The 10,500-nt window shown below is 52.7% G+C and overlaps 1 protein-coding gene across 1 annotated transcript in view; it reads right to left on the bottom strand.

The window, feature by feature from the left end:
• Window positions 1-10,500, bottom strand: part of Ttc13 (tetratricopeptide repeat domain 13) — a 40,179-nt gene that overhangs the window by 9,302 nt on the left and 20,377 nt on the right. Inside the window, exons 5-8 of the mRNA XM_055617568.1 lie at window positions 4,955-5,020; window positions 3,464-3,556; window positions 987-1,103; window positions 138-248 (exon numbers count right to left, since the gene is read on the bottom strand). Coding sequence (XP_055473543.1) covers window positions 138-248; window positions 987-1,103; window positions 3,464-3,556; window positions 4,955-5,020 — 387 coding nt within the window. The remainder of the gene's footprint in view (window positions 1-137; window positions 249-986; window positions 1,104-3,463; window positions 3,557-4,954; window positions 5,021-10,500) is intronic.

The following is a 10,500-nucleotide window of genomic DNA, read 5'->3' as shown; positions in this document are numbered from 1 at the left end:
ACACACACACACACACACACACACACACACACACACACACACACACAGCTAAGAAACCAGCCACACCACCCTGATTTCAACTCTGCTCAGGCCCCTCCCCACCAGCGCAGCGGGCACAGCAGCGCAGGCAGCTTCACCTTCAGAAGTCCTCTGTGAAAGAAAGTTAGGCCTTTGTACAGCATGGCTGTGGGCTGGTTTCTGTTCAGCTCCAAGGACTGCTGAAAGTCCTCGTGGGCTGTCGCGTAGTCCTAGGGAAAGGAGGAGGAGAGGTAAGGTGCTGTTTGTTAGAAATTGGATGCTTTCGGCTGTGGACGGGCGGAGAGAAAACCTCAACGCAACCTGGCCCTTTTGGCCTGGAAGGGAACGCCACAGCCAGGCCGTCCAGCCACACTGGCAGTCGTCGCCCAGCTAACTGCTAACCGGTGTGCACAGAGGCCTACTCTGGGGCCTTCCATCTCAACCACAGGAAAAGTGTCCTTTCAAATAGCAATGAGACCACTTTTGCTCACGCTGGACACTTGTGCAATGACCAGGCTGTGGTGTAACCTCACTGCGTGTTGAGCTGACTCGCTGGTGTCTACATGCACTGTTAGTGTACTGCACGCTCACAGGCACCTGTGCTCTAGGGGCCACTGTGAGAGAGACAGAGTCTGGCTGGACTCAGGTCATGTAAACAAGGGTGGGGAAGCCTCACGGGCTCAGACGGCAGCTCTCAGGCTGAGAAGCAGATGCATTCGGGGTGTGCCTCCAAGCAGGAGCTATGCGCCACTGCAACCTTTCCGTGCCAGTCTAGAATGTGATGCTGCTGATGACCAACACGGACACGCGGCTGGCCCATCATTCTCCCCTATGTTTAGTCTCTGCCAAAGACAGTGCTGTCACAGCTGCCTTGTGGCGAAGACACTGAACTGAGCCTGTTCTGCAGAAGGGTGGCTCCTGAGGAGATGGGGAAGTGAGGCGTGGGCTAATCATCGTGGGGCAGTCACCTCAGATATGAAGTACAGGGTCCCCCGGTGTCGGTACAGCCTCGCGGAGGGCTGAAGCTGAATAGCTTTAGTGAGATCATTTACGGCTTCGTTAATTCGCCCCAGAGGGGACAGAATCTAGAAATCCAAAACACGCAATCAGGAATGTTCCCAGGACCAGCCCTACACTGCCAGGGTCTTAATTTTCCAGTGCCACTGAACCACACACCACTCACAATCACCCTGCAGCAGACTGCAGCCTCAGGCACACACAGAAGGCCACTCTGTTTAGGATGGGGGCTGGGGTGTGGCTCAAGCGGCTGCCTTGCTACTGACTCCAATCTGGGCCTACCAGAGTCTCGAGCTAGGACCCCTTTTTCTTATGCTACGTTCACTCTTTAAGTAAAGGGCTGGCACATTCAACCACAGGGAGAGACAGACAAGCCCCTGGCGGTCCGTCATGGTCTCTAGCTTCCTGAGGGAGTGAGAGCTGAAGGACAGGTCCTGACACCCCAGCACCCTGTCAGCCCCGAGCTCACCAACCACACTCAGCATCACAGTGGAAACTGTCCACCTATGTGTGAAGCCCCTTAGAGCCAGCACAGGGTCACTGTGGTCTAGGCAGTGTGACAATACAGGTGACGGCCCAGTACCAGGAAGGGAGTCAGAGAGACAGAAGCAAGCCCAGTGGGTCCCTGTGTCCCTCCAGCAGGTCTCTATTCAGGGCACTTGGAAGGCCGTGCTCACCCTGTTGGACTCTGCAGCTCAGCACAGCCTGGGACAGCTCAGGGTGGGCCCATCCCAAGTGTTAGCAGTGCTTCCAAAGCTAGAGAGACAGACACGTGACCCAGAACTGATCACAGGCCGGGGTGGGGCTACCTGAAGGAAAATCGCCCTTCTCTGCTTATTCACCCACATCTTGGCACAACTGCCAATATCCACAGTAATGGGTTAAAACAGTTTCATTAAATATATATTAATTCAAGAAGCACAAGAGCAAAGTGTCCTGCAAATTAGTTCTGAGACAGACAAAGGCAGGCTGCACTTGAGCTGTGAAAATCACGATGCAGTGGCTGCTGTGTCATAAATACGGCTATGTATTTTTAGATAGTGGAAAGTTATTGTTCTAATTACCAATCCCACTTTAGATAAGCAACTAGCTTTCTCTTAGATGTACAAAATTTAAAGCCTGCAAGTCTTAACTGAATTTCTACTTTATCAGAGTCATTTTGGCAGCCCAGGGTCCTGAGGGAAACATCCGCAAGCCCTCCCTGACCTGCTGGGGCACAGTGGCCAGCCCTCCCTGACCTGCTGGGGCACAGTGGCCAGCCCGCCCTGACCTGCTGGGGTACAGTGGCCAGCCCAGGGAACACCAGCAAGCCTGCCCTGACCTCCTGGGGCACAGCGGCCAGCCCACTCTGACCTGCTGGGGCACAGCGGCCAGCCCACTCTGACCTGCTGGGGCACAGCGGCCAGCCCACTCTGACCTGCTGGGGTACAGCAGCCAGCCCAGGGAACACCAGCAAGCCTGCCCTGCCCTGCTGGTGCAAAGAGCCCAACCACTATCCAAGGGCCTCCCACTGTGGGGACAGGACTATAGTCACAGAGTCTGCGGGTGAGACCCAGCGTGGCAGGTGAGGAGCTGAGAAAGGTTAGAATAAAACTAAGGCATGAAAATACGACATGAAAATACTTAAAAAGGCTGAAATAGAAAATGCCGCACCCCGAGGACAAGACCTCTAGATGCAGTCTTGAGGTGACTGAGCACTCAGGGTCCTGTCTAAAGGCTGGCTGCATTCACACCAGCCACACCAACACACTAACCACACCAGCCACACCAGCCACACCGGCATACGGGTCCCCAACAGCCCAGCTCTACTGCCAAAGCACAAACGTTGAAAACACAGAGCAGTCTTGGCCCTCTCCTCCCGAGGCTGCCCGAGAGCCTCACCCCGAGCCTGGCACTCTCCCCACCTCCTGTGCAGGCCACCTGCTCGTGCCCACTCGGCAGACAGCTGCAGGCACCCTCGCCTGTCTCCGCCTGAGATCTGCAGCAAACCTCCCTGCTCCAAGCATCTGCGGAGGCAGGGCCATCTCCCAAGAACTGTACGTGAGCTCGTGGGTACACACACGCAGCCACAGTCATTCATCCATTCACTCATTCTCCCTCTCCTCCCTTCCATACCAGGGGCACAACTGCTTCCAAGAGCTGCATATTTCAGGGTCTCCCACAGCTAGCCACTTTTGTTAAACCGTGTCATTTGTGTCTGCAGTACGCTGCATGCCGTCTCTCTAATGAGCCCGCTGAGGAAGGCACCGAACCACATGCTCACACTAAATATCACTCATATATGCCTCGAGAGCATCATTCCACAGCTGTCCAGTGGGAACATAATTCAGCATAAAGGAGCATTAAAAGTTTCAATGATAAAATCACGGGAAAACGCTCTGCATTTCAGCCAATTCAGTAACAGAGGGAAAAAGAAAGCCGGACTCACTTCAGCTCGCTGCTCAAATACCTCTGGACGGTCAGGTTCCAAGGCGATTACTCGGCTCAGTTCAAACAAAGCAAGCTCAGCGTTCTTAACGTCCTTGAAAAGGTGTTAGCTTAGTGTGAGACACGCTCAGAACAAGATCTGTGAGACACTAACAGTGGCACAGATCAGAGATGAGCAAACGCTCTGCTAGCTCAGCTGCCCAGCTCCCCGTCTCCCCACCCTGAGTTAGTGGCACCCAGTGACCCACGAGTGCGCAGGTGCAGACTTTACCTAGCTAAAGCAGGGCCGAGCATGTGGGCGCCACCGAGGAGTGAGGCCCACGCTGTCTGCCAGAGAGGGACAGAAGAAAATGGCTAAAGCCAAGAGCCCACAACTCTGACTCTACGAGCTAAGCTCTCGAGTGAGCATAGGCTGATTTTATGCCTAAATACACACACTTAAGTTCCCACTGAGGGTGAAAACAAGTCCCAAGCTGAGCTGCAGACTCTGGCCAGATGGGGACAGGAGCAGCACTGGTCTCTGGGCTGTGTGGGCCCTGGTGCCTGCTGACCTACATATGGAATGGTTTTACACCCTCTACGCCATGGTTACCAAGGCCCAGTTCACCCAGGTGCCCCGTGACTCAGGAGAGGACAATTATAACTGTCCTATCAATTTCGCCAAGCCAGTACCTGCTGAGCAGAACTTTTAAACTCTCATAAGTTTTAACTGAAATATTTAATGAAACATTAAAGGCAGGATGTCTTTAATGTAAAAGTTATAAATGATAGTTCTTCCGTGACCGTCTTTAGTTGAGAACCACACAGAGGCTTGTGTACAACACTCTAAGCAAGCTGGTCTTTCAGGTGCCCCTTGACCCACTGCACAAACCACACAACCTTGAGAAAGCACTTTTAGAGCACGGTGGCTTTTTCATGAACAGGGCTTACTGTAGCCTCCACCCCCTTCCTCAGAGAAAAAGAGGAATGACTTGATTGTGCTTGCAAAGATTTTTCCCTATCTGCAAAATGCATATAATCCCAGCACTCGGGAGGCAAAGCCAGGAGGATCTCTGTGAGTTTGAGGCCAGCCTGGTCTACAAAACGAGTTCTGGGACATCCAGGGATATACAGAGGAACCCTGTCAAACAACAACAGCATCAAAATGATAATGATAATAATAATAAACATGTTCTTTCATCCAACATGTCACAACTGTATGAGGTTCCCAGGCTGTAGGTCCTACTGTGACAAGTAATCCTACTCGTGGCATTCTGGGTAATGTCCTGGGAATGCAGTAGGTGTCTGGCTTTTCCTGTGGCCAGCTCAGCACTCACTGGAAGAGCCAGGGGAGCCTGGTTGCCACCTTCCAGCCACGGCGCCTAGGCTGATCATCCCCCTTCTCTGTCGTCTGTGTTCTGGCAGAGCTGAGTGAATGAGAAGCAAGTTGGACAGAGGCGTGGGTGCGGCAAGCCACGTGGGCAGGTGGCGCGCGGAGCCGGCACATACTCACATGTAGTCCCTTCTTTCCATAGGCTATCCCTCGGCCATAAATTGCACTAACCAGATCAGGCTCCTCCTAGTCAGACCAAAACAGAAACACGTCAAAACCCGGAAACACATAAAACAAGCAAGAGTCGGCTTCTGCTTCAAGCCACTCAATACCTCAAAAGACAGCTCTGTATCTTTACACTACTGTGACCCCAGGTGTCTCTCCAGTTCCTGATCTGAAACCGTAACCACAGAGCTCGCAGAGGAGACCCGCTGAGGAAACCCACTGAGGAGACCCGCTGAGGAGACCCACACTGGACGGCAGGGTCCTGGCACTCTTTTGTGGAGTTACCTTCCTGCACACACTGCCTTCTGCCGTGCCTGGCACAACAGCAACCATGCCTCACAGAGGACCTCAGAGCCCAGGAGTTGGGGAGATGTGAGCAGGTGCTTCTCTGATGAGCATCCATGTTGCCCTGAACAAACCCATGACTTAACCTGAGGAGGCAGAGTCCCCTCGGCCACGGGAAGGGCAGCATCCCAAAAGTGCTGAGGAGCCACGAGAGTGAGACACCTGACTCTGTGGCTCTGCCATTCTTCCACACTTGCCGAGGTAAGGGCACACCTGACTCTGTGGCTCTGCCATTCTTCCACACTTGCCAAGGTAAGGGCACACCCTCTGCAGTCTCTCCACAGCCCCCCCAACCCCCCGAGGCCTGATCGCTCTTCTGGCGAAAGAAATACCTGTCTACACTGAGTGTCTGCCTCATTCACCTCATTTCTGGATGCTTTGCTACAAGATCCTGGTGCAACCTGAAGATCTGTACAGAATCGCCCTGTGCCAGGCCTGTCAGAGGTGAAAACGCTGCTCAGCTTTGGACCTGAGAGCTGCGTCTGCCCGACTACTGACAAAGAGCACCTCAACATCCATGCTGGTGGAAGGGAAGGACATCCTCCACTCAAGTCTTAGAGGCTGCTTAGGCAGAATAAGGACTGTGGTCCAGGGTCTGGACAGCAACAGGCACACTGTATGCAAAACGTCACAAAACTCTACCGAACAACTCTGTCCTGCTAGTATCTCATGGGACGAGTAGGATAAGTCAGGCCTGTGATACAAGCGCTAGGGAGGATAAGACAGGAGAATCATGAGTTTGAGGCCAACCTGGGCTTTGTAATAAGATTCTATCCTAAACAAACACAAAACGGTGATGACAAACAAAAATTTAAAGAGAGTGGAACAAGAACAAGGCACACTTTGGCAATCTTCTACAGCAGAAACTGGCTTAAGTTCCTCTTGGCTCCGTGAACTTTTTAGCCAGTTATCTGTACTCCCTGTGTTCCTGCATGAAGGCTATGTGTGATCCCTGTGTAGCTGCATGAAGGCTGTGTGTGATCTGTGACCTGCATGCAGGCTGTGTGTGATCTGTGACCTGCATGAAGGCTGTGATCTGGGACCTGCATGAAGGCTGTGATCTGTGACCTGCATGGAGGCTGTGATCTGGGACCTGCATGAAGGCTGTGATCTGGGACCTGCATGAAGGCTGTGATCTGTGTAGCTGCATGAAGGCTGTGATCTGTGACCTGCATGAAGGCTGTGTGTGATCTGTGACCTGCATGCAGGCTGTGATCTGTGACCTGCATGAAGGCTGTGATCTGGGACCTGCATGAAGGCTGTGATCTGTGTAGCTGCATGAAGGCTGTGATCTGTGACCTGCATGCAGGCTGTGATCTGTGACCTGCATGAAGGCTGTAATCTGTGTAGCTGCATGAAGGCTGTGATCTGTGACCTGCATGCAGGCTGTGTGTGATCTGTGACCTGCATGAAGGCTGTGATCTGTGACCTGCATGCAGGCTGTGTGTGATCTGTGACCTGCATGCAGGCTGTGTGTGATCTGTGACCTGCATGAAGGCTGTGTGTGATCTGTGACCTGCATGCAGGCTGTGATCTGTGACCTGCATGAAGGCTGTGATCTGTGACCTGCATGAAGGCTGTGATCTGGGACCTGCATGAAGGCTGTGATCTGTGTAGCTGCATGAAGGCTGTGATCTGGGACCTGCATGCAGGCTGTGTGTGATCTGTGACCTGCATGAAGGCTGTGATCTGTGACCTGCATGAAGGCTGTGATCTGTGACCTGCATGCAGGCTGTGTGTGATCTGTGACCTGCATGGAGGCTGTGTGTGATCTGTATAGCTGCATGAAGGCTGTGATCTGGGACCTCCATGAAGGCTGTGATCTGTGACCTGCATGAAGGCTGTGATCTGTGACCTGCATGCAGGCTGTGTGTGATCTGTGACCTGCATGAAGGCTGTGATCTGTGACCTGCATGCAGGCTGTGTGTGATCTGTGACCTGCATGAAGGCTGTGATCTGTGTAGCTGCATGCAGGCTGTGTGTGATCTGTGTAGCTGCATGAAGGCTGTGATCTGTGTAGCTGCATGCAGGCTGTGTGTGATCTGTGACCTGCATGAAGGCTGTCTGCATATCTGCTAAGAAGGAGGAGGAGGAGGGCTAAGCCACAGGGTCATGGAGGAGAGCCGGCTCTATTGATGTCCTGGAGCAGTCGCTAGCCCAAGCAGGTGGCTACAGGTGCTGTGTGCACAGGACAAAATCCAGAGTCGCAAAGACTCTTCTGGTGGAGGCGAATGCCACACAAGACCCCATGTTCCCGAGAACATATGTTGCTGTTGTCTATGTGAACCAGTGTCTATTCGACACAGACAGAAAACACATTTTACACAAGACATACTGGAGAAAGCTAAGACGAACCATGCCTTTCCTGGGCTCAGGGAAGACTGCGAAGGGCACCAAGGAGGCTAAGCCTGCACTAAAACAGGAAGGCAGAGCAGGCGGGAGGGAAAAGACATGATGCAGGAAAAAGCTACCACCAGAGGACCAGAAGGAAAACTGCCTCCCTGCGGCAGAGGTTTCCACCCAGGGGCAGCACAAGAAGACAGAGCAGAACCAGGCCTTGAGAGGGTCTGGGACTCTCACAGATGCCCTCGGATCCTTGCACTTGGCCTCAAACCTGACACGGCTCAGGCAGCAGGCCTACCTAGGTTTGCTGTGACTCAAATGTACCAAACAGGCATCTTTTCTGCGATGAACAGTTCACTGTAGGTAGCCATGAAGTAAATCAGAAACAGTTACAAATAAACAGGTACCCTACAGATGTGACTGGCCCCGCTGAGCTGTGGCTGGCTCTCAGAGTGTCACCTCATGCCCCGAAAACACACACTTGCTACCTTTGTCACACACACACACACACACACACACACACACACTCACACACTCACACCACTCTGACCACCCTGCCTCCTCCTGAAGAAACCTAGTCAGTCTGGCTCTGCTAAGCTTTGCTCACCAGGTTCCCGCAGCTGCCTCCCTGTCCTCTGGATTCTTCTCTGTGCCATCACCCAACCCCAACAGTATTGAATTTTACACTGCCACCCAGCATGCACATGGGCTGGCCACGGTTTTTAACACAAGTATGAACATACAGACACACATAGGCACATTGCTCGTGGGATCAGAGAAGGATCACTGAGTCAGACTCACCGTTGCTGCCTACACGTGATCGGGCACTGAAGGCAGGAGCAGTGAGGCTACACTGCCGAGCCCTGCAGAGGCTGACGCTTGTGTCTGACCTCATCAGTCACCCCGCTCCTTCTCCCTTCCACATTCACAAAACCAGGACTTCCCCCCAGCCATTGCCCAGCATCAAGTCTGGCTGAGGGTGGCAGTGTCTGCCCCAAACCCACCCGGGGCACACCTCGGCCCTGTCCCCAAGAAGCCTCTTCCACCCTAAGACCTTCCCTGAGTCTCTCCAGAGCCTTGGAACGAATGAAGCGTGCTCTTTCCTCTGCCACTGCCGTGTCTGCGTGGACAGGTGTCACTCAGTTACTTGGGGCCTGCTGCCCGTGAGGCAGGCTTCAAGCCAGGAGACAGGCGCAGCTGCAGCATGCCTGCTGTGCTAGGAGGAGCAAGCGGGCCGACACAGAAGGGAAAGGATTCCTGCCTTCCTGCAACACAGCCAAAGAATCACACACGGGAGCAAGGCTGCTCCTCACTGAGGGGTGAGTCTGCAGAAAGAAGTACAGAAGCATCCCTGAGGAGGGGGGGCTGCCTGTCCAGCTGAGGACGGGGGTGGGGCACAGGGAGGAGCCCAAAGCACCACCCAGACAGAGGGCAGGCAGAGAGGCAGGACCATCGCTCGGCTCAGGGCTCAGGGTAGAGCTAGGGAGGAGCAGGTACGAGATCACACTGCTCTGGGTGCACCTGGAATAGTGGTCAGATGTTAGCCGGCAAACAGCCCTGAGCATCCCTGAACAGCACGTACAAGCAGAGGGATCGGATCTCCGCTGTCACAGAGCTGAATGAAGGTGTGAGGGGACAGCAGGTGTGTGGAGCATAAACTCATGAGCTGATGCGGAAGGGCATGCAGAGCTGAGTGACTGGATGGGGCTCAGGTGAGAGGGCAGAAGAAAGATGTGCAAGTTTGAATAAAAACAGCCTTTCGGGATTCGAAATGGAAGTAGACATGATGGGGCACTTGGGAGGTGGAGGGAGAAGGATCAGGAGTTCAAGGCCAATCTTGGCTACATACGAAGTTCAAGGACAGCCTGGGATACTTAAAACCCTGTTACAAAAACACCAAACCAACTAACTACCTCAATAAGGAGTCAGTAAATCCAAGTAGCGCCAGAACTCAACATGGTGGCTCTATCTGTATTCCCAGTGCATGGGAGACTGAGGCAGGAGGATTTCTCCAACCTGGAGAGTGCTTCACAGGGAAAAAAGGGAAAAAAATGAAAGGGGAAGAAAACGGAAAAAAGGGTTTGATGAGTCTGAGGTTGTAGCAATGACCGGTGTCCACCCTTGGCACTTTCCCATCTCTTCACAAAACAAAACACAGCCTGAAGTCACAGTCAAGATAACATTTTAAAGCCAAGTGACCGTATCCCATGACTAACAGATGTTAAATAAGTCTAGCATGTCTCAGCTGGGCATGGCACTCCAGCCTGCAATCCTGGCACAGGGGAGGCAGAGGAGAGAGGCCCACCTGGCCTCCACAGTAAGAATCTGCCTCAAAAAAAAAAAAAAAAAATCAATCAAGCAAGCAAACAAGGGCCTCAAGGATACAGTTAAGTATCACATTACTTCACACTTGTATGCCTGTCACCCACTGGAATCCAGTGTACATACAGTGCACTGGAATCCTGCACACACAGAACCTGGTACAGAGCAAGTGTTCTTCCAGGCCATCTTTACTTAGCAACAAACGCAGAGCATGTACTGAACAGTTAGAGAAACCTCAGAGCGGGTGAGAGCAGGCTGAGCTCTTCTCTGCTAACCTGTGTTAGCTATTGTGCAGGCTGAATGTAGGCAGACAGAGCTTTGCCATGGATACCTTCATGAAACGGCTCATGGGCGCCTCCACCTCCCATCAACATTTGTATAGCAATAAAATATTTTAAACCTTTAAAAAAAAATGCTGCTCGAAAGCTGGTAAAAGTTGTAGTATTTAAGTGCTCATTAAAATAAGAAAAAAAAAACAAAGGAGACGAGGG

The sequence above is a fragment of the Psammomys obesus genome, unplaced genomic scaffold (assembly GCF_907164565.1).
Source record: "Psammomys obesus unplaced genomic scaffold, mPsaObe1.curated_primary_1811, whole genome shotgun sequence".
Classification (NCBI taxonomy): domain Eukaryota; kingdom Metazoa; phylum Chordata; class Mammalia; order Rodentia; family Muridae; genus Psammomys; species Psammomys obesus.
The sequence above is the reverse complement of the archived record's forward strand: the minus strand, read 5'-3'. Positions and strand labels throughout refer to the sequence as shown.